The following is a 24,993-nucleotide window of genomic DNA, read 5'->3' as shown; positions in this document are numbered from 1 at the left end:
TAGAAACATGTAGACTGTTGAGGGCTGTTAGTAGGGCATTGACTACTATTGCATCCTCTTTTCACCTATTTGGGTTTTTATTTCCAAGAGGTTTTTGTGATGTGCTAAGGAGAGTGTGCAGAAGACCAACTGATTACTTATGTGAAAAATGCAGACATATTTCTGCAATTGCACCAAATTATTTGAAAACAAAGAACCACATATACAATTGTTAGCATTTTTACTTCATTTTGAAACTTATATTTGATTTTGAAATTAAATACTCCTTCCTGTGCCTTTCTGGTCTCCAAAATATTATGAACACTTTTGGAGCAAATATACAAAACAGAAGTCCAGCACTGGAGGACAAAATGGCAAAAATCTCAACAGCAATCATATACTTTCCTTTTGTGCTCAGATAAGCTGGTATAAAAGACAACCAGACACTGACGAACACTAGCATGCTAAAAGTGATGAACGTAGTCTCATTGAAGCTGGCAGGTAGTTTTCTGGCTAGGAAGGAGATCAAGAAACTTGCACTAGCTAAGAGTCCCATGAAGGCTAACATGCTGTAGAACCATCCAATGGATCCCTCATTGCATTCCATGATTATCTCTTGCATGCCAGGGTTAGTGCTAAGTTCTGGAAAAGAAGGGGACACTGTCACCCAAGCCACACCAATAGTCACTGGAATTAATGTGCAGGCCAGAACAAAAGTGTAGGCTATCTTTGGACCTAAGAACTTCTTGAGTTTGCTATTGGGCTTGGTGGCCTTGAAAATAATCACCACTGTGATGGTTTTAGCAAGCACACAAGAAACACAGAGGGAGAAGATGACTCCGAAGATTATTTGCCTCAATTTGCAAGTTACTTCCATGGGCCGGCCAATAAAATTCATGGGACAGAGAAAGCACATCATGAGCGAGATGAGCAGCAGGTAACTGATGCCACGATTGTTAGCTTTTACCACTGGAGTGTGCCGATACCAAACAAAGATTCCAAAGACACACGAGGCATTTAGGAAGAAGAAAACAGACAGCAATGCTAATATTAAACCAAGGGCCTCTTCATAGGATAGGAAGCTAATAGATTTTGGCATGCATTTGTCTCTAAAGTCATTAGACCAGTGATCATCAGGACACTTCATGCAGTCTTCAGAATCTAGGAAAGACATTGGAAACGTAGGTCAGATAATCATCAATGCATGAAAAACAGAGCAGTGGATTGATGTCCTAAAATTAATGAAAACAATAACACAATATTTTAGACATAGCATGCAATTACTTTTTTGGCAATGGAGACTATGTAGTTATCACTATTAGTTTTGACAAAATTGTCTAAAACTTTTCAAAAGTCCACTTTATCAATATTGACTCGATTCTGCAGAAATTAGTGAATACTGCGAAAGGGGGCCAAAAGTGGTAGGAGAGACAAACTTAAAAGTTCTGAACACTATTTTATTTTCTGCTACAGTTATAGGTAAATACATTTTCAAAAACTTGAATGTGGTGAAGTAGTATAATCTCAATAGTTGATACTGATTGTTTTTTTGCAAAAATCTCTTCCACTTTTTTTTAAAGAAATGCAAAGGCCTAAGAGTAAAAAGAAGGCACAAAATATATATATTTTTTCAAATATGTTTTTATTTATTTTTTTAACACAGAGAAGAAAAACTCAAATAAAATAAAAACATAGTGAAGATATACAAATCAGCGTAATGCAATGCACTTCATGCAAATTTCTTCCGGATCTTATAATTACAATAATTTATCCGTATGTAGCAGTGCACACAGGAGGCCCAGAGTATTAAAAAGGTTTTGGCGAGCGCGCTGTAAGTGGAGCGAGGAAGGGGGAAACTAAATTGGGGGAACTATGTTGTATGAGAGAAGGAAACAAGAAAAATATCAATAGGGGGAGGGAGTATGGGAGGGCCAGGACAGAGAGGAGCCAGCGGGGACACCTCGACCGCGGTCCCCCGGCAGAGGGGGAACAGCCCAGAGGCGCACAGTGCCAGCTGTGCGCGCATCCGGGTCCCCCCCTCCCCGCTCAGGGTATGTCCATTCCTTCATTTGTGGTGTGGTAGGCTGTTTAAATTGTGGAGGATCAATCTGGGGAATCAGGAGGAGTTTGGTAATGTTACAGGTATTGCTGTTTTTAATGCTTGGGGCGATTTTTTTATTTTATTTATTGAGGAGCTTATGGTGGGCGTACATCGTCTTTGTTTTCGAGTTTTGTGACAAAAGAGTTCCAAATATTCAGTCCCTTGATCGGGATCCCCCTGGCCAATAGTGATTGCAGCGTACGAGCCTCGGCTCTGGCCCAACGCAGCAACTCTGAGCGCCACAAGTCAATCCCAGGGGCTGCTGGGGCTTTCCAATGCCTAGCTATTAGGCGTCTGTACATCACCAGCGCCAGGGCTATACATCTTAGTGGGTGCTTCCGTTTTTTGGGGAGGGGGCCTATGCCAAGCAAGCACAGTTCCAGAGTGAGAGGGAGCTTAATTGCCGTCCATTCCGACAACAGGGTTATGATATCATTCCAAGTTGTATGGACTGGGGGGGAGTCCCAAGTCATATGAAAGAAATTGGCATCGGATGTTGCACATCTAGGGCAGACCTGTGACGATTGGGGGAACATTTGTGTAATGCGGTGGGGTGATAGGTAAGTTTGGTGTACATAATTAAACTAGGTATAACGAAATCGTGGGTTGCGTGATACTTCTTTTACCATGTTCAGGGCTTGGGACCAGGCGCGCTGTGTCAGTGGATCAGACAGCACACCGTCCCATCTAATTTTTGCTTGGTCTTGATTATGCTGTATTTGAGAGGCGAGGATCGTGTGTATTCTGGATACGTTTAGGGGGGGCGTGGTGGATATGCTAGACTCGAGGCTGCCGGAGTTCCAGATGGCGCGAAGCACTTGTCGCACTGCTCCATATGTTATGAAGCTACCCTGCCCTAAGTTGTATTTAGTGGAGAGAGCGTTGAATGTTAGGAGGTGGCCTTCGCTGTATAGATCCCCTATGGTGTTTATGCCTTTATCGATCCATCCGCCCAGACCCACCTTGGGAGCTATATCTGCGAGTTTCGAGTTAGCTAGTAGTGGGATCCTGGGAGAGTACGGCGGTGATTGAGCATCTGATAGTACGTAGCGGCCCCATATCCGATGTGCTATTTTTAGTAATATATTCTGTGGGTGTTTGGGGTTCTCACGGTTCATTAAGTATTGAAGTACTCCTGTGTTACCCAAGGAGGAGAGGATCTGTTGTGGTTCCGCTTTGTTGGGGCTACCAAGCCAAGCGGACGTCCAGTGTAACTGGGCGGCTGAGTAGTATAGTTCAAATCTGGGAGCTCCCATGCCACCCATGGCCAATGGTTGATGTATTTTAGTTAACGCTACCCGTCGCCTACCATTACCCCAAATTAATGCTGTTAGGAGGCTAATCAGTGGTTTAAAGAATGAGGCTGGTAGTATCAACGGTAGAGCCATGAAGAAATATAGGTGATGGGGGAGGATTATCATTTTGGCAATGGCCACTCTTCCAATAGGTGAGAGCGGGAGTGAGCTCCAGAAGGGCAAGGAGCCTCTAATGGATCTGATCGCCTGCCCTAGATTTCCGTCTCTGAGATCTTCTGTATCATGGAATATATTTATGCCGAGGTATTTAAAAGTGGTGAAGCACCATTTCAATCCGTCTGGATTGGGGGGTGCCCTGTGAGCCTCAGGAACCGATCGCATGGGGAATATACACAATTTTGACCAGTTCACCTCCAATCCGGCAAGTGAGCCGAATTCACGCAAAAGTTTCAATAAGGAAGGCAGGGTGTCGTTGTAATTACGGAGAAAGATAAGGGCGTCGTCTGCATATAGGGATACTATACGGCGCGTTTGGTCATCTTGGATACCCCATAAGGGAGCGACCAACCGTAGGCGGGCCGCCAAGGGTTCGATGGCAAGGGCGAATAATAGTGGGGATAATGGGCATCCTTGTCTAGTTCCCCTTTCGATATTAAATGACTGGGAGATTGTGTCACCTGTTTTGACTCGCGCAGTAGGGTGAGTATAAAGCACCTTCACCCATGCAATGTATGCCCGTCCGAAGCCCATGCGGTGGAGGGTTTCCATCAGGAAGGGCCAACCAAGCGTGTCTAATGCTTTTTCTATGTCTAAGGACACCGCGACACGGGAGTTATCGTCCGTTGGAGAGTTCGCCATTAAACGTAATACATTTCTGATATTGCTATAGGTGCTGCATCCGGGGATGAAACCGGACTGATCCTGATGGATCAAGTCCGTCATGTATGGGAGTAGTCGATTGGCCAATAGTTTACCTAATAATTTACAGTCTGTGTTCAATAGCGATAGTGGTCTGTATGAGCGTACATCTAGAGGGTCGCGGCCTGGTTTAGGGAGTACTGCTATTAGAGCTTCCTGACTAGTGTCAGGTAGTTGGCCCCGATCTCTCGCTTCAGATAACATCGTAAGGTATGGGGTTAAAATTTGTGATGATAACGTGGTGTAATACTCCGGTGGAAGACCATCGCTGCCGGGTGCCTTGTTTTGCGCCAATTGCTGCAGTGCCTGTTGTATTTCTTGTATGTCTATAGGCTTGTCCAGGTCAGCTATTTGTATTGCGGTCAGGCGGTTTATAGTAATGTCTTCGAAGAACTCGTCTATATTGGTTGTGGGGGGAGGAGGGCGAGCTTTATAGAGTGTGCAATAGTAGTCTCTGAAGGCGCTATTAATGTCTGCCTGGGTATTCACGATTAGACCTGTGCTTAGGCGAATGGCGCCTATGGGGGAGTTCCGTGGGTTGGATCTTGTGAGCCATGATAGCAGTTTCCCTGGTCTATCACCCTCCGAGTGCGTGCGAGCCATGTGGTGTCGATAGTCGAAGATACTTAGTCGTTTGTCTGTTTCATTCCACTTTGCTCTTGCACCGGAGAGCTCCGCCTGGCTAATCGAGCCACTAGCGAATTTATTTTCTGAGAGGTGGACTTCCGCTTCTAGGTCGCGAAGTTCGTGTGCTAATGTTTGCCTAACACCTACTGTCTTTGATATGCAGACTCCCCTTATTACTGCTTTGTGGGCATCCCATTCGATAGCTCTAGAGTTCGATGTCCCAACATTTTGAGAGAAGTAGGAAGAGAGCTGTACGGATAAGTCATTTCTAAAAGGCGGGTCCTGTAGCAATTGGGTTTGTAGTCGCCATGTAGGAATGCAGGCGCGTGGCCTGCCCCATCTAATGTAAGCTATAAGTGGGGAGTGGTCTGAGATTACCCTGGCAGAATATTCGATGCTCGTGATTTTATGTGTTAGATCCGGAGTAGTGAAAATGAGGTCTATGCGGGTGTGGAGAAGGTGTACCGGGGAATAGTAGGAGAATTCACGGTCTTGTGGGTGTAAGTGCCTCCAGGTATCTATTAGGCGGCGATCTATCATCCATTTTCGCATCAGTTGCGAATTTTTGGTGGCTGGGGTAGCGGCGATAGGGGGGGGTGATCTATCCTTATCTATTTGCGGGACACAATTCATGTCTCCGCCCCATATGCATGCTGTGAGTGAGTTGTTAGATATGTGGGAGATAGTATTGTGTAGGAAGTCTCCATGTCCTACATTCGGGGTTTATAATCCGTTAATCACCAGCCTCTCTCCGTCTAACTGGCCTATTAGATGTATATACCTGCCATCTTTATCCGTAACACTTCGTTGTACTGTGTAGGGGATCCCAGGTGCTATCCACACAAGGACTCCTCTTGCAAAGGATGAACTACCCGAGCCGTACGTCTGTCCCCCCCAGCTCCTCATTAGTCGGGAATATCTTCTGAAGGAATGTGTGTTTCTTGGAGGATAGCGATATGGATGTGGTGTCTTTTTAAGTGTGCATGTATTTTACTGCATTTTTTTGTGCCCGCCATGCCCTTCACCTTCCAAGTCATGATGCTATATGTAGGTGATTTATTCATTATATTGGGGAGGGGCTTGGCGCGTAGAGGCCATGGGCCCGGGATCCCATCCCCGTTGACCAGCTTGGGTTGCCATCCATTTTGCGTGTAATTTGTGCGTGTAGTGCGATCGCTCCACCCTCGCCCGGCGAGTCCCCCCGGCCCAAGGAAACAGTGCTAGATGACAGACAAGGAAAATAAGGGAGAGAGAAACAACAACAATCCAAAAAAAAGGATATATTGGGGGATGCCCGAATTGTAACAATTTGGCACAACCGGTGCCTAAACAGCAGTCCAAACGGTTCAGTTCCATTCGGGAATTTTTCAGTTGAGGGGGAGCGTGGGTTGGTAGAGGGTGGGCTACACGTGGTCCACCGGCAGGATAGTTCTGTCCCTTCGTGGCTAGTGCGGTGGTCATGCCCATAGGAACCGTTTCAGTGTTTAGTCAGCATGTTCGCTGCGGCCCCGGCTCTCGCGTGGGAATGCGTACAAACTTCCGATCGAGCCCAATCGAGGAGCAGGGGGTCTCAGTGCCCCGGTGCACGCCCGGGGAGAGCGCGGCAGCGGTGCGTAGGATGACATTAAAGTTCGTCGTCAGAATGCGGGGCGAGGTCTGGGCCGATTAGGAGCTGGGAGTGGGGAGAGACAGATTCATCTCCGGGAGAGCTGCTGTCAGAGGTGCAAGCCACACTTCTGTTGTCAGCTTGGGATCCAGTGAACGTGCTGGTTTCTCTTAAGCTTTGCGCCTGATCCGCTTCTATTTGCAATCTCGACGGCTGAGATATTGTTTTAGTTTTCTTTTTCTTGTTGCGAGCAGGCGTGATCCATTCTTCAGTTGTATCTTTGCTATTAGGGGAGCCGGCCAGTCCTTTTGCATTGATCCAGGTCCTAGCATCTTCTGGGGTTGAGAACATGAGGGTTTTTTCATCGCTGACTACTCGAAGCTGGGCGGGAAACAATAATGAATAAGAGATACTGTGTTCCCGTAGTAGTTGCTTTATTTTGAAATATGTGGCACGTTTACGTTGTACTTCCATCGTGTAATCTGGGTAGGCGGATATGGTGCTGTTCTCCAAGTTAATGGGGTTGGATTTCCGGAAGTGCTGGAGGACTGAATCTCTCACTCTGTAGTTCAGGAAGCGGGCTATCAGTGGGTGTGGTGGAGCACCGGGTCGCGGTGGTCTGCTCGGGATTCTGTGCGCTCTTTCTATTACTGGCACATTTGTGGTACTTTGAATGTTCATTATTTCTGTTAGCCATTTCTCTATGAAGTCCTCGGCTGTTGGGAGTTCCATACGCTCCGGGATGCCGACAAATCTTATGTTGTTGCGCCTTGATCGACCTTCCGCCTCTTCAGTTTTGCGTTGCAGTTGTTCTAGTTCTGTTTCCAGGTGTTGGATTTTGCTTTTCATAGTTGTCACTTCTGGTTGAGTTTGTTCTAATGAGAGTTCTGTGGATTGCACTCTATCTTTTAATTTACGGTGGTCAGCGCGTAGCTGTGAGACTTCCAGTGTAGCGGCGTCTATTTTACTTTCCAGCGATGTTTTTGTCTCCAATATTGCTTGCATGATTTTGTCGAATTGGAGGGAGTGCGTTTGAAGTGTCTCACTCAACTGGAGCAGCGTGGGTTCTTGTGTGACTGAGCGCCCAGCGATGAGGGGGGATCCCCTTCGGATGGGGCCCCCAATTTGGGGTGTTTGGGTTTAACCATGGTGTGATCTATACTGCTGAGGTGTGTGGATTAAGATAATTTCTTGGAGAGGTCCTGGTGGGGCTGGTCGGAAGCCTCGTCTGTGCTGGCAATTGCTGGTGTGCAGGCGTTACGGGATGGCCGCGAGTGGCGTGGTCCTGGGGCAGGGCCCTGATTGCTTCTGTGCAGGTAGAGTCTATGTTGTCTCTATCAGTGTTGACCCTGGGGCCATAGGTCCCGAATCCAAGGAGAAAGATGTGCTATTAACAGGCTGAATTGTAGAGTGCCTCCTGCAGTGGGACTGCAGCATCCCCCCACTCCTCTATGTGACGGTTGGTTGTTTTGATCTTATTTTCCCTCTTTTTTTTTTTCTCTTCTTTATCCCCTCTTTTTTTTTTTTTTTTTTTTTGAGCTCCCTCGTGCGAGCCCCTCACAGTAAATGCAGCTGCTTTGATTCCACTTTGGTTCTTGGACTGGGTCGCTGGGTCTCCTTATGCGGGGAGGGAGAGGCAGGCAGGCACCAGCAAAGAATCGCGGCCTCTTCTCCGGGCGGTCCGATCTTCGGGCCGAAGCGGCCTAGGGGTGGAGCTCTATTGACCCGGGCCGCTCCGATGGCACCGGCAATACGCAGGCGGCACCCCAACTAGGCGCCCGCCCGCAGCGCACCGGCCTCAATCCAAGTAGCCCGGTCCCGCGATCACGCGACTCCCGGGGCACCGTCAAGGCCGCGGTTCCGTACGCCGGCTGCGCACAGGGGCCCGGCGCGTGACTGGGCCGTAGCTGGTTCACGGGGTGGAGAACGCCCCAGCAGCGCCCGGCCGGGCGGCACACGATTTCGCAGTGTCCGGTCCTCGGGGCAAACCGGCGCGGGCCGCAGGAAATGTCCGTCGCTCAGCAGAGCCGAGGCCGTAGACACGCCCTGCTCCCTGTTCCGGGCTTGGGCCACCACCGAAGTGGCCCGAACGGTTGTTTAGAGTGCAGGGCTTACCCCAGTAGTTATGGGGGAGCCCCAGTTGTTTAAGGCATTACAGGAACCAGGATAATTATGAAGGAAGGCGGACCGTGAGCGGAGCTCCGAGCTCAAGCGTCCACTCCGGCCGCCATCTTGGCCACGCCCCCCCACAAAATATAAGGTTATCTTGACAGTTGGGGTGCCATGATGGATCCGCCAAGCAAGCCAATAAAACTGAAGAACCAGGTAATTTTATTGGATGAGCGAAAATATGTCCACGTCCCACTTTGCAGGTTCACTAATTTTATTCATGATAGACCATAATGTAGAATGCCAAGTAGATTTGTAATTATCACCAGAACCCCAGTCTTGCATATTTATTCTCTGGTAGTTATCTCCTGAAAGGTATGTTTTTCAAACAACAGCTAAACAGTAAGTGAAATACTGGCCTATACTACTTGGCTTTATGGATTGCAAAGAAAAGAAAACTTCTTAATGAAGTAGATAAAATATTGATTTGTAGAAACACATGCTTTCCATTGTTAAAAAGAAAATTCTGCCTGCAGAAGGAAGAGATTCTTATTAATTTAAAGTTGATTAAAAATGGGCTATGGTAAAACTGCCGATATGTTAGGAGCTGTCCTTATGATAATGCAACACGTGTCACACGGAGTCCTAAAACATTTGCCATATTTCAATTAGAATATGTATTTTCATACCAAAAATGTATTACATATATGTTGTGATCTTACCAAGAATGTCATCAAAACTGCTTTTTGGGATGCCATTGACAGTGTCATTTGAAAGGTCATTAGTTATATCATATATGAGACCAAGAACAACACATGGTGGTGAAAGAAAGGATTTGTGAAGTATACCCCAACTGGCAACTTTCAGGGTTTTTATATTTTGTAGGAAATAGACTGCACTTTTGAATAGGTTTACACTTTTAAGTAAGTTTTCTACTTTTCGGTATTCACAAACTGCACTTTTGTAATAACTTACACTTTTGTAATAAGTCCAGCACTACACATGGCCAACCATTAGTTCTGCAATTCCCTCCCATAGAAAGCAATGGAGGTTGGGACTTAAAATAAATCCCCATCGGAAATAATGTAAAATTAAATTTTATTATTTAAAATAGCTAAAAATATAGACTGATATAAATGAAGGTTGTAGAAAATTTAAAAATAGTACATATTTATTATTAATTATAAAATATCAAATTACTATCTATTTTCTAAATGTAAAATAAGGTATTACAAAGCTCATAATTAAATATTAAATATGTGCTATATCATATTTTTAACATTATTTTATATTAGTTATATTTTTAACTATTTTCAAGATTCAATTTAATTTAACATTAATGCCTACTGGGTTTATTTAAGTCCTTACCTTCATTATTTCCTATGGGAGGGTGTTGCAGTAACAGTGGTCGGCCATGTATAGTACTAGACTTACTACTAAAGTGCAGTATGTGAATACCAAAAATTTATATATTTGCTCAAAAGTATAAGTTACCTTTGTGGATCAGCTCTATTAAATTTACTTTAAGTTTATTTCAGGGATTTTTTTATTTTTATTTACGTATAAGAATTGTTTTTGAGCAAAGTTAACTAAATGTACCTTTAACAAAGTGTTTTCAATGAATTACGAAAGATGTTCATGCTATTCTGCATCCTGTACCCATAATGGAATAATGGAATACTCCGAGCCTCATCCATGTGCAGCCAGGCCCTGCGACAGTCCCTCTTCACTGGCGCCCATTTGGTATAGCTTTCAGCTAAGTGCGTTTGGCTCTGGGTGCAGGGCCTGTCCGACATGCGGCTGAGCTCTGCTTCATCCCCTGCTTTACAGCGCCCAGTGCTTATAGCCTTAGATGTGTGCAGCAGAGTCTTTGTTACACTTGCATCACTAGCCCGAATGCATACATCCTCCTGTCATGCACAGTGGGCACAGGGCACTGCCAACCCAAATGCCAACAGGCACACTATGCATGGAATTTTGCTGTGTGCTGTGGGCTTGACCTCTGCCCAGATCTACGCCATGCCACACATCATCGGGTCGTGTCCTCAGCTATCAGATATCTGCAGCAGGCTCTGGGATGAGGCCTTGCACTAGTCTTTGTGCCAGCTGCAAATATACTTTAGCCATACACAGAACATTTTAGCCACAGGTCCTTTTCTACAGCAGGGGCCATTACCGGGTCCCGAAGCGTGGATCCTGCTGTTCATTCCCTTTGCCTTTGCACAATGAACTTTAGATTCAGGGCGTGGCCTGTGTCTACCACACCAACTATGCTGGGCTTATGGTCTAGCACAGCAACCTCTGAACTGAGGAGGTGGTAGGTTGAGGGCACAGGGCAACATTTGGTGAATGTGCTTCTAATGTGGAAGACCATGCGCGTATAAAACTCATCGCTCTAATTTCAGGTTTTGAGCTACTAAATAGCAGCAACGTTATTAGCAATTCATAGAAATGATTTTTGTTTGTTGGTACTTTGGCACAGTTTAGAAAACCTTCATGCCATTATGCAGTCACGAAGTTCATCCAGCATAACAATATTTCACATTTAACCCAGCATGCAAAATCATTCCCTCTGTTGCAGCAAAGGCTGCTAAATGGTATTACACAAAACCAGGGGTCAAAACAAAACGTTGTTGTTGAGTGTCAATCTATTCACTAATTTCTGAGATGTCTTGGCTTGATAAAGGTGTTCGGTGGGCTTTGAAGTGTTTCAAATATTGTATATCCTGTTGATTCTTACTCCAATACCTTCTTCTTCCTTTGCCAGTTCTCCCCAAACAACACCTTCCATCATGTGCAAGCACATCCATTACTGGGTGGCCAGATTTACAAGAAAGTGGCACATCGGTACTGATGCACCACTTTTCTTGCGCCATCCTTGCCCCATCTAATGACACCATGGGCCAGATGTAGCAAGGTCCGATTTTGCAAATCGGAAATTGCGAGTCGGTGTGACTCGCAATTTCCGATTCGCAAAATCGGATGCAGAACGGTGTCTCAGACACCGTCTGCGATTCGCTATGGGGTTGCAAAGACCCACCTCATTAACATTAATGAGGTGGGTCGCATTTTGGGACCCCATAGCGAGTCCCTGCACTCACAGGGATGGTGGCCTGCTGAAGACAGCAGACCTCCATGTCTGTGACTGCTTTTTGAATAAAGCTGTTTTTTTATTTTATTTTGCAGCCCGTTTTCCTCAAAGGAAAACGAGTTGCAAAATAAAAAAAAAAAGAAACCATTTGGTTTCGTTTTTTCAGAGTAGGTAGTGGTCCATTGGACCACTGCCTGCTCTGAAAAAACATTTATGGCAGCATTCACAAAGGGGAAGGGGTCCCATGGGGACCCGCGAATTGCTTTGCGACCGCATTCGCGGTCACAAAGCAAATTAGCATTGCGATGCGAGTCGCAAATAGGAAGGGGACGCCCCTTCCTATTTGCGAGTTACATTCACGCAAATTGTGAATGAGCATTGCGATTAGTATTTTGCATGGCGCAAACTGCGATATTCGCAGTTTGCACCATGCAAAATGCTTCCTACATCTGGCCCCATGTGTGCATCTTATTTACAATATGGCACACTAAGGCGGTCGTTAGAAAAATAGCATCAAAAATATTGACGCTATTGAAGTGCTCTGCTACACTAGCGTAAAAAATGTTGACGCTAGTGTAGCAGAGTGCAAGGAGGCCCATTGATTTCAATAGGTGCATCACTTTAACGCCTGCTCTGAGCAGGCATTAAAAATGATGCTAAAAATGGTGCACTGAAATCTTGTAGATTTCACTGCACCATTAATGCGGGCCTCCTAACTCCAGAAAACCCCCCCTTGCATACATTATTCCTGGAGCAGGCATAATGTGGCACAAGGGGTTGCAAAGTGGTGAAATGCTTGCATTGCCCCATTTTGTATATATGGTGCAGAGAAAATTGCATCCGTGAGCCAAATTAGTGTAAAAAAAGAATTCTAATGTGGCGCAAGGAGGCGCTAGGGCCTTGTAAATCTGGCCCTTTATATGCCAATACACTGAACAGCATGGGGGTCATTTTGACCCTGGCGGTGCAGACCGCCACATTATGAGTGTGGCGAGTTGGCGTCTGCCAACCCACCACATCTCCACTCATACCGCCATGGCGATCTGAACCGATGGGCCACAGATGATCATCTCCGACCCAGTGATCCACAGAAGACCGCTGGTGGTATTTGGAGCCGACCTTCTGACATGGTTTCTGTGGCAGTAGCACCGCCACGAAAACCATGTCGGAAGGGCTACCGGTGACAGGGAAGGAACTCCCTGTCACCGGTAGATGGCTCTCCCCCCCAGCAGGCACCAGACCCTCCTCCAGCTACAGAGCTCCAACCCCTTTTCTGACATAGCGTCTCGCACCCTCTCCCCACATACATGCACACAGACACGCACCACGCATACACCCATTCACCTACACTTACATACATGCATCCACCCTCACTCATCAATGCATGCATTCACAACTACATTCATACAAGCATTCACAACTACATCTATGCATGCATTCACAACTACATTCATACATGCATTCACAACAGCATCCATACACGCATTCCTGCACTCACACTCACACCCATCCAAACATGCATTCTCACACGCATTCACACTCACATTCAGATACACATACAACCACGCATACACACTCACTTTCAGACATGCATACAACTACGCATACACACATTCATATACACACGCAAAAACCACAAACCTCTACCCCCCCACCTCCCTCACCTGTCACACAATCACCTTACCTGTTCTAGGGAGAAGGTCGTCCGGCAGGGAACGGAACAGGTGCTTCCACCTCTGTCAGCGCCCCGCCAGCAGGACACCTCCAGGCCGCATGATGCCACATAATACGGCAGGCAGAGTCCTACTGGTGGGGCGGGGCTGGTGGTGGAACTGCCAGAGCACCTCTGTCCACCAGCACGACTACTGCCAGATTTCCGCCCAAAGTGTGTCGGAAATCCGGCAGTACCTGTGATATGGCTGTCGGGAGACTCTTCAGCATTGGCGGTCTCCTGGCGCCTGCAGCTTTGGCGGTCTTTATGGAAGACCGACAAAGTCGGAATGAGGGCACATATCTTTCCTCTGAACCAAAAAAGAAGTGAAGAAAAACCACTGCTCAAGGATAAATAGGGACAAATGTGTCCAGTAGAGAAAAGTAGATGAAACAAGAGTATAGAAAAAAGAAGTAAAACAGAGGATAGAAAAGGTATTGAAAAATAAGGTATTTTATTAAATTCCTCTGCCACAACTAACTTGGTGTGCCAAGATCCCCACCATCATATGTCAAATCCAAACAGTAGCAAATAACATATTTGGGCACCACCAAGAGGCAACCACACACCTCCCACCATTCACATGCCTCAATCATGTATATGCCCAAACACTCACCTTTAAGTGTCTGCACATCATCATATGGCCGCAGAGCCACAGTTATACAACCACAAACTAAGCATCATCAAGCCACAATTCACTAACGTATAAAGTAGACCCACATAATCAAACAATATATGCTCATACCAATCATTAAAATCACCAATCCGCTACCATTAGACAATGGGGTTTATTACAACTTTGGAGGAGGTGTTAATCCGTCCCAAAAGTGACGGTAAAATGACGGATATACCACCAGCCGTACTACGAGTTCCATAGGATATAATGGACTCGTAATACGGCTGGTGGTATATCCGTCACTTTACCGTCACTTTTGGGACAGATTAACACCTCCTCCAAAGTTGTAATAACCCCTAATAGGCATTTAGAGTCACACACACAGTTATGCATTTCTTGACTGACAACTAATCACCCACCATCACACACTCACATAAGAACCATCATATGACTACACAGCAACAGTCACACTGCCAGCATCACATGTCCACACACACACACCATGATATGCTACCAAAACCACCATCATGCAGAAGAAAAACACTATCATACCCAGACGCCCACCATCAAGCTGTTATACTCCCATCACTATACACAACAGATAAAGATTATGAAACTACAATTATATAGAAACAGTTACTTAATTGGTAACAATCAAAACACAAACTAAAGATCAAATTAGATTCCGAAATACATGCACACATTCCAAAGTGATCAATAGGCTTACTACAATTAGATCTCTGGATACACAAGGGTTTAGTAAATGTCCATTCCAAAATAAATGCAGTGCATGAAGTGTATAAAATAACCAGAGGAATGAAGACACTCCAAGCACGACTGTAAACTTACCCCTGCTGGTCAGTAAGATTTGTCTGTTCCAAGGGAGTATACATTTTCCTTCAGAGGCTTTTCTCTTCGCCATCCTCAGACAAACTGCATACCATTTAAGCAAACAGGAAATAACCACCACCAAATGTGATGTTCATAGGCATATCAAATTAAAACAAATTTAAGGGAAGCGAAAGCTACACCATGGCCAGGGATTTACTAGAATAATTATGGAAAAAAAGCAGAACAGAATACTCAGAGTGGATGTAACAATGGGGAAATGTATATGTACCAAAAAGAGAATTTTGACAAAAACACTACTTTGCAATTTGGGTAACCATCGTGAATTCACCATGTTTAAAAAATATGGGGCTTATGTACTCTGAAAGCCAATAAAAAGAGGACATTTTCATTTTTAAAGATGTGTAAACAGAATGGGACATTTCGTTTGTCAGTGCTACATTTCTCAATTTAAGATGGCTTTCATAATATTTGAGGAACAGGTACACATTTTGTAAGAGTGCCTGACCATAGCCCAAACTCATGACTTCAATTGAATTCACTGATGTGTTTGATGTTTTTAAAAGAAATAAGACTCATCTAAGACGGACAAAATAATTATGGGTTTAATTGTATTTATTAACCTAATAAGTGGAGACGTGTAGCCCGGCCTTGGTTAAATGTCCGGTTCAAAGACCGACGTCATAGTGAACAAGGCTGTATACTACATTTCTGTGGTATATAAGGCCAGAATGTATACTCTCAATAGGCAACCAATTCTTAGCCTTGTTGGACACGTCGGAAGCCATATGTTGTGCCTAGTAATCCTCCATTCAACAATAGGTTATTTTAATAAGGGGAACAGAGTTCCTGTTGTAGCACTCCAAATCAGCCAATAGAATCTGTTTTAGAATATTCGGTAGATTAGCTTCCATCATCAGCCCATGATCCTGACAGATTGCAAGAAATAGCTTTATTGGCCAGATATTAAGAAAAGGGACAGACGGGGACAGAAGCATGAAATTCCCAAGTGCCCCCAAGTAGCCCACTTCTATCTCTATCATCACTGATGCCGAACTAGCCATCCTTTACTGCTCCAAGAGTTGTTAACGTAAATGTGGTACAGCCTAAGAATCAAAGGGCCTGATTTAAGAGGCCCTAATGCCATCTTAGCGCCGCCATCGTATCATATTTTTGACGCTAAGGCGTTGCTAAAGTAGCTTTTTACACATGCCATAATAATTCAGGCATTGCACCACTTTGTAAACCCTTGCTCCAAATTATGCCTGCGCCAGGGATAATGTATGCAAGGGGGCGTTCGCCCGTTAAGGGGGCTGCAAAAATGGCATAAGTAAATCTAAGAGCTTTCCTTGCACTATTTTTTTCAGCACTTTTAACGCCTAAACAGAGCAGGCATTAAAAGGGGAAATGCCATTGAATGTAATGGGCCACTATGTACTCTGCAGGAGTAGTGCCAAAACTCAGATCTGCTACCTTCCCCCACAGAAGTCTGTGTTTAAAGGTGTTGCCTTTTGAATATCCGAACCCATTTAGGCACCAGTAATGCAGATATTCATTGAAGGACTGGACGCAATAGTACGAATCACAGATAATCAACGTTGTCTGTTCATGATCCATATTTTCCAGTACCATGACCAGAGCCTTGATCTCTGCAAGGTGTGCAGTACAATCTCATAGAGTCTGCGTGTAAGTATTTTCTGGATGGAACTTGCCATCCTTCATGTAACCACTCACGTCTGCGCAAGCACCGGAGTACTGATGTTTTGTTCCTATCGCTGGTTGGGCTGAACCATCGGTGTACAAAATTTAATGATACTGTTTGATAAGCAATGTATTTGCTGGAGCTGGATACTCAAGTTTATATTGTAAGAATTCTTGGGTCTGTAATTTGGAGTCAAAGACATAATCAACATGGGTGGCTGTCAGAGACGTTGTCCATTGTATCCAACGTGGATATAGTGCTTTAGCGTTTGGAACACTCATTTTAGTAACAGCCTCAAGGGCTGGAATCAGGGATACAATAATGCGCTTTCCCTGGGAAAGAGGTCTCTCTTTAAGGACCGCCCTCAGGACAGCAGTGACAATTTTCTCAGTGGGAGCAAAGCGTTGTTAAGCTGTGGAGTATAAATGTGATGTATATTGAATTGGTGCGGTCTCACCCTCGTTAAATGTCACATAAGTGAAACCTAGGGCACCAGCAATTACTCTGATGACCAAATGTTTTTTATTGTCCTTTGTATGCAAGTGTTTTGCCTCAAGAATGTTTTTTTGCAAAGCTTTTAGAACGCGTGTGTGTTTGACTGCCCAATATTTACCAGTAAAATCAGGATTAATTAAGTGGTACAATGGTTTGATGTGTTGTGCATAATCTGGAATGTATGTTCTGCCAAAGTTTAAGAAGCCCAATACTGACTGGAGCTTCTTTATTGTGTTTGGAGTTTGTAGTTGTGCGCATTTTTCTAAAAAGTGCGGGTGCAGGCTCCTGCCTTCACCCAACAATTCGTATCCCAGAAACAGGACACTCAGGAAGGCTATTTTTGTTTTGTTTTTAAATTAATTTATGGCCGATTTCAGAAAACCCTACAACAATGCAGGCTACCTGTCTTATATGTTGCATAAGGTCGTCGTCTGTGAGGCAAACATCATCTACATATGACAGCGCCTCAGGGTCAATGTTGTGTAAGAATGATGTTACACGAGCTAAGAACAGTCCTAGGCTGTTCTTGTACCCCTACGGGAGTCGACAGAATTATTCTGAGAGCCACGGGTGCTAAAACTTGTTAGGTCCCTACTTTCAGGCGCTATATTTTGTCAGAGAAACCCAATGGATATATTCAGGATCATCTTGTATTTTCTGCGCACTGTATTGTTCATAAGTGCTGTGCTGTGTGCATTTTGTATAGCAAATGTTTTTCTGTGACTATTTAAATGTCTATAGTCTAAGACTATTCTATATGAATGGTCTGGTTTAGCAACTGGAAATAATGGATTGTTTATGGATGAGTCTGAGGGTTCAATTACACCCTGGTACTCCAATTGATTGAGGAGTTCCCTCACAGGTGCTTTAGCATCATATTTTATAGGGTATTGGGGTTGCAGTTGGGGTTGGGATTTTATTGGTATTACATGGTAGGAGGAATCTTTGTCCCATCCTACGTCATTGAGATATAATGCAAGTGCCTGTGCCAATGCCCAATCAATGGCATGCATTTCTGGGAACGAGGGGTGAGAAAGATTTTTCAATCACATCCTCTCCATAAAGGAGATTGCAGATGAATTCTGGTGGGCAATCTTTTTCAGCCAGCAAAATATCATAAATAGAGACAACGCGGTCCCAAAAGATAGTGTCAATTATGCATTTAATGTACCCTTCTAACTGAATAGTTACTCCGTACACCCTATTTAGTGCGGAGACACTCATGCCAGCAGTCTCAACTTGTAAGAAATCATCAGTTGCTTTCTCCTCCAGATGCTCTTGAAGATCCTAGCGAACTAATGTGAACTCTGCTACACTGTTGAGCAGTGCCAGTGCCCACTTCTTGTTCTTCAGTAAAGCCCTCTTCTTGAGTGGCATGTTGAATTGTAACTGCTGCCACCTTTTTCTTTTTAAACTGGGGTTTTTGTTGGGGAAGTTTCTCATCTTTTTTAACTGAAACTTAGATGAGTGTGTGAGTCCTTTCTCGGTATCATGTACTCAGTTCGCTGCTCTGACCACCCATATCTCTCACTGCGTTTTCCCAGTGAGTACTGAAATGAACAAGATTGGCATGTACCAGTATATTGATATCTGTCCGGCGTTTTTATATTATCTCTATTTCTAAGGTAATACCTATTTTGTGGGGTCTCCGCATGCAGAGATTCTCCCCTTTTTTAGGTATTTGTTTTTTTTTATCCCAGTGTTTTTTGGAACCTTCAGGTGCTTGCTTGGTAGTTAGTATCTTTATTAGATCTGCCCTGAAATTGTGGTTTAATCAGTCTGTCCCCTAGACTATCTTGACCAATACTAGAATAGGTCTCTGCGATAATCTTTCGTAACTCCCGTTCTTGATCCTGTGGAGGACCATCACGGAGCCGCATGCGCACTGCTAGTGCAACTGCCTGCCTTTTAAAGATTACTTAATATTATTTAGGATACTGTGGCAAAGTTGCCCATTAATTGCATCCCCAAATCCAGGGCTGGGGCAGCCCCATATTCATCTTGAATTTGTTTTAACACCTCTGGAAGGTTGGCAAGTGTTGGTGTACCGTGTGAGTTAGTATACAGAACAACAAATACTGTGTCTCATGTATAACAGTTATCAAATGTGGGAGCCATCCCAAACGGCAAGCACATAGGCGGTCATTACAACATTGGCGGTAAAAGCCGCTTACCGCCGTGCAGAAAACCGCCAACACACCACCACGCCTGCGGCAATCCGCCACAGCCATTATGACCCACAGCACGTAATCCGCCAATATGCAGACACCCACACAAGTCCGCCACACCAAAGGTCAGTGATAAACTGGCGAAAACAAAACCTCCACCGTCACACCAACAGAAATACGCCCATACTATCACGACACACAAATCCACGTGGCGGTCTTTCAACCACTGTATTCCATTGGCGATACACACCGCCGCACTCAAAATACACACACACACATACAAAACACAACCACATTGGACAATTCAAAATACACACACCTGATGCACATACACACACCAATCCCACACACCCAATACAATATAAAACACACACCCACATCACCCACAAACCCCTACGACCACAATTGAGAAAGGAACACAGAGAGAGACACCACCATCAACAATACTAGCATTCAAAGGCACACAACACCATCACCCACATAACTTCCACGCACCTCACACAACACTCCACTACATATCAGCACACTTATCACCACACACACCACCCCACACATCACCCACACCACCCCATGGCACGGCAAAGACACCCCAGGTTCTCGGAGGATGAGCTCAGGGTCATGGTGGAGGTAATCGTTCGGGTAGAGCCACAGCTATTTGGATCACAGGTACAGCAGACCTCCATTGAAAGGAAGATGGAGCTATGTCGAAGAATAGTGGACAGGGTAAACACAGTGAGACAGCACCCAAGAAATTGGGATGACATCAGGAAGAGGTGGAACGACCTACAGAGGAAGGTGCGTTCCGTGGTCTCAAGACACCACCTTGCGGTTCAGCGGACTGGCGCCTCCTACACCACAATTAACAACATGGGAGGAGCAGGTCTTGGCGATTCTGCATCCTGAGGGCCTCACAGGACTAGATGGAGGAATGGACTCTAGTAAGTCAAATCTTAACTATTACATCCCCCACCCTACCTGCATGCCATCACATACCCCCACCCTCACCCTCACCCCCATCACTCCAACTCCTTACAAATGTCCCAACATCACAAACCACACATCCCAACACCAAGCCCTGCATGCAACACCTAAGCATGGACACCCATCACCAAAGCATGCCCACAGCACAAACCCATACACCCCCCTAAACCATCATCACACAAGGTCCCACACAGGAATGCAAGCACTGGGGTACACGGTCACCCACCCATTGCACACCATGGCACACACAATAAACATCCTTTTATACCTCTGCAGGACCCCTACCTACCGGACAGGAGGGTCCACACATGTCCACACCACCAACAGAAGAGGCCCACAGTGATGACAGCACCTCTGTCCAACTGGATCTAGATGACCCGCCTGGCCCATCGGGGACCTCAGGACAGCTTGTTCCCATCACACAGTCACAGGCCACTACAGAGCTTCCACCCTCTGGAAACACCAGTACAGCACCCACCCAGCGGGCCCATACCTCTTTCCCCAGGACACGTCAAGCAGCAGTGTGTCCACCACTACAGGGAACCCAGGCTAACCCACCACCCCAACAACAACAGGGACCTGGGGGCAGTGGCAGTGGGCACACAGTCCAGGGGACGGAGGCCCAGGAACACAGGGAAACTGGGAGGGCTGCTGTGCGACGGGGAGGACAGGCCAAGGGAACCCACTCTCCACGAGGCCCTCTCCAACATCATGGGAGCCTACCACCACTCCCAGGAGACAATGGCAACGGTACTGGCCAAATTTCAGGAGACTCAGCACCTGCAGGAGGAACAGTATTTGGGCTTCAGGGAGGAACTCAGAACCATCAGTTCCACCCTGGGCACCATCGTAGGGGTGCTGAAGGAAGTACTCAACACCCGGAGGGACACTGTGGCACAACAAGGGGCCCCTGACACTAGCCTGGACGATGAACTTCCCACCACCTCCGCCGGTGCTAGTGGACAGGAGGCACCGCCACAGGACCACCACACCAGCACCCCACCACCTGCAGATGGAGAACCACCCCGCAAACGGCCCCTGAGATCCAGGACAAAGACAGAGAATGATGCCAAGACCCCCGCCAAGAAATGAGACCACCCTGAATGTCATCCTTCTGTCCCATTTTGTCACCCTGTCCATCCTCAAACTGCCCCAGCTCCACTTCCTATGCCCATTTGGGCAATGCACCTGTGAGACTAATAGACTGGACTCTGCCATGGACATTCCCCCACCATCACCCCTCACCATTTTGCAACCCCCTCCAATATTGAGCAATAAAATAAACACCCTTGAAGCACAAAACAATCTGGACTCAGTCTGTGATTTCGGAATAGCGTATTAGCAATTACTGTGGCAAAAAGCTCTTTCAGTTGTAATGTCAACATACCTATGTCACACAGCTCTAGTCCATGAGGAATCAAAGCAGATGTCACACAGTGGGACCCACATCTGTGAAATCGTAAGGGAAAGTGACAACTCAGTGACCATACACTGGGTGAAAACGACAGACAGTAGAGAGGTAGTAGTTTTCAAGTACATGTAGTAGGCAGGTTTTGTATTCTTACCTGTGTCTCACTGGAAATATTGCAGGATCACTGAGTCCCTGTTGTCCATGTCTTCTTCTTCTGCTTCCTTGTCTTCACTGTCCACAGGCTCCACAGCTGCAACAACACCACCATCTGGACCATCCTCCAGCAGAAAAGGCACCTGTCGTCGCAAAGCTACGTTGTGAAGCATACAGCAGGCCACGATGATCTGGCACACCTTCTTTGGTGAATATAATAGGGATCCACCTGTCATATGGAGGCACCTGAACCTGGCCTTCAGGAGGCTGAAGGTCCGCTCGATTATCCGCAGTGTTCGCCCATGGGCCTCATTGTAGCGTTCCTCTGCCCTTGTCCTGGGATTCCTCACTTGGGTCAGTAGCCATGACAGGTTGGGGTAACCAGAGTCACCTGCAAATGGCGAGGGACAAGAGTTAGACACACACTAACCTGTAGGGATAACCCCAGACCCAGACAACCATTCCCGCTGTCTTGCTTCCAGGTGCTCACCTAATAGCCACACACGGTGCCTCTAGAGTTGACCCATCACATAAGGAATGCTGCTATTCCGCAGGATGTAGGCCTCATGCACTGAGCCAGGGAACTTGGCATTAACATGGGAGATGTACTGGTCTGCCAAACATACCATCTGTACATTCATCGAATGATAACTCTTCCGGTTTCTGTACACCTGTTCACTCCTGCGGGGGGGACCAAAGCCACATGTGTCCCATCAATGGCACCTATGATGTTGGGGATATGTCCCAGGGCTTAGAAATCACCTTTCACTCCAAGCAAATCCTCAACCTGAGGGAAAACAATGTAGCTCCGCATGTGTTTCAGCAGGGCAGACAACACTCTGGACAACACGTTGGAAAACATAGGCTGGGACATCCCTGATGCAATGGCCACAGTTGTTTGAATTGACCCACTTGCAAGGAAATGGAGCACTGACAGCACCTGCACTTGAGGGGGGATTCCTGTGGGATGTCGGATAGCTGACATCAGGTCTGGCTCCAGTTGGGCACACAGTTCCTGGATTGTGGCACAGTCAAGCCTGTATGTGATGATCACATGTCTTTCCTCCATTGTCGACAGGTCCACCAGTGGTCGGTACACCGGAGGATGCCGCCATCTCCTCACATGACCCAGCGGACGGTGCCTATGAAGGACAACAGCGAGCCCAGAGTCAACCAACTCAGAGGTACGTACCCACAGCTTACACAGAACACAAATCCTAATCCAAAAAGTGGCCTGTATGTGTGTTGAGTCTTGGCCTAGGTATGTGTGACACAGTTAAAAATGAAGCCATGTGGGCCCCTGAAATGGCGGCTGCCTGACCTCTAAATTGGGACAATGGGATGTGAGGTAACTGCGCTGGCATTGTACACCGTCGCGTAGGCGGTTGAAGACCGCGGCGCAATGCTGCATTGATTAACATTGGGCCCTATGGGTCCCAGGAGCCAATGACGATGTACGCCGGCGTTCAATCACTCGATACCTGATCTTCGACAGGAGAGGACCTACACTGCAAGTGCTGCTGTGACCTCGGTCTTGAAGAGACAATGGCTCGAGTGTCTGGGGAAAGGGCCCCTGCCTTCACATCGGAGCAGTTGGAGAAACTCGTGGACGGGGTCCTCCCCCAGTACACGCTACTCTACAGACCTCCAGACAAACAGGTAAGTACACTGGGAGCATGCTGTATGGGCTATGCCTGTGTGGAGTGGGGTGGATGTAAGAAGGGGGGCGGGATAGCGGCATGCATGAAACAATGGTGAGTGCATGTGCCACATGGCAAGGGTAGGGATGGGGGCCAATGACTGTGACAGTGCAGTTGGTAATAAGTTTCTCTTCCCCCTGTAAAATTCATGTAGGTCAGCGCCCACCAGAAAAAAGATATTTGGCGTGCCATCGCCAAGGATGTCCGGACCCTGGGGGTCTACCACAGACGGAGCACCCACTGCCGGAAAAAATGGGAGGTCATTCGCCGCTGGAGCAAGAAGACGGCGGAGGCTCAGCTGGGGATGGCCTCCCAACGTGGGAGGGATGCCCATCGCACCATGACCCCCCTGATGTTCAGGATCCTGGCGATGGCGTACCTGGAGTTGGATGGGCGCTTGAGGGCATCACAGCAGCCACAAGGGGGTGAGTACACATTTTCATCCTGCTGATTTTGTGCGCAGTGGAGGTGTCTGGGTGGGGGAGGTGTGCTGTGGGTTTCCCTAGGCCAGGGCGAGTTTTGTAGGCAAGGTCCCTCTGTAAGGCAGGCCATGTGGCACCCCACCCCACCTCTGTAGAGTACCAAGTACACCTAGTCTTGCCCCTGTGTCATCCATGTGTGCAGATGTCATCCATTCCCTAGTAAGCCATTTCCCAGGGATTGAACAGTGGAGCCCAAGAGCGCGGCATAGTGCAGGGGGCTTCTGTGTCTGTCGTGTCCCCCAACGGTAGGGGTAATGCATGCACTGAACATGTCTTTCTTCTGTCGTCGTCCCCCCTTTTTGTGGTCTCCTTGTTCTTGTGTGCATTAGCATCATCAGGCAGAGGAGCAGTGGCACCGAAGCACGAGGGGGCTGCATCCCACATTGCCATAGAGGGCCACACTACGGACTCAGACTTCACCAGTGGGACGTAGGGCGAGGGGAGCTCCACGGCCGGGACAGAAGCTGACACCAGCGACACAGACTTGTCCTCTGATGGGAGCTCCCTTGTGGTGGCGGCAACATCTGTGCCTTCCCATCTACAGGTACAGCTGCCACCCCCCCACCAGCACCGCCCTCCCAGCAGCCCCTCAGCCTTTGCCCTGTGCCCGCTCACCCGGGAGGGTGGGCATCACCTTCGCCCCAGGCACCTCAGCCCCTGCCCCAGTCACCCCTGCTGCCCTCAGTGAGGAGGCCATTGACCTCCTCAGGTCCCTCACTGTTGGGCAGTCTACCATTTTGAATGCCATCCAGGGTGTAGAAAGGCAGTTGCAACAAACAAATGCATTCCTGGAGGGCATTCATTCTGGTCAGGCGGCCCTTCAGCAAGCTTTTCAGTCTCTGGCCTCAGCACTGATGGCAGCCATTGTCCCTGTCTCTAGCCTCCCCCTCCAACTTCCTCCACCCAGACTCAATCCCCTGCACTCCAGCCTATCACAAGCCCACCCTCAGACCAGCATGCACACACCTCAACACACAAGGGAAGCTCTGGCAAACATAAGCACCACACATCCCACAGGCACTCATGCAAGCATCACAC

The 24,993-nt window shown here is 46.9% G+C and overlaps 1 protein-coding gene across 1 annotated transcript in view; it reads right to left on the bottom strand.

Annotated features, from left to right (window-relative positions):
• Positions 1-220: 220 nt before the first annotated feature.
• LOC138246920 (extracellular calcium-sensing receptor-like) overlaps positions 221-24,993 on the bottom strand; it is a 289,548-nt gene continuing 264,775 nt past the window's right edge. Inside the window, exon 6 of the mRNA XM_069201667.1 lies at positions 221-1,140. Coding sequence (XP_069057768.1) covers positions 221-1,140 — 920 coding nt within the window. The remainder of the gene's footprint in view (positions 1,141-24,993) is intronic.

Source organism: Pleurodeles waltl, chromosome 7 (assembly GCF_031143425.1).
Source record: "Pleurodeles waltl isolate 20211129_DDA chromosome 7, aPleWal1.hap1.20221129, whole genome shotgun sequence".
Classification (NCBI taxonomy): domain Eukaryota; kingdom Metazoa; phylum Chordata; class Amphibia; order Caudata; family Salamandridae; genus Pleurodeles; species Pleurodeles waltl.
Note: the sequence above shows the minus strand (reverse complement) of the source record. Positions and strands in the feature narration are given on the sequence as shown.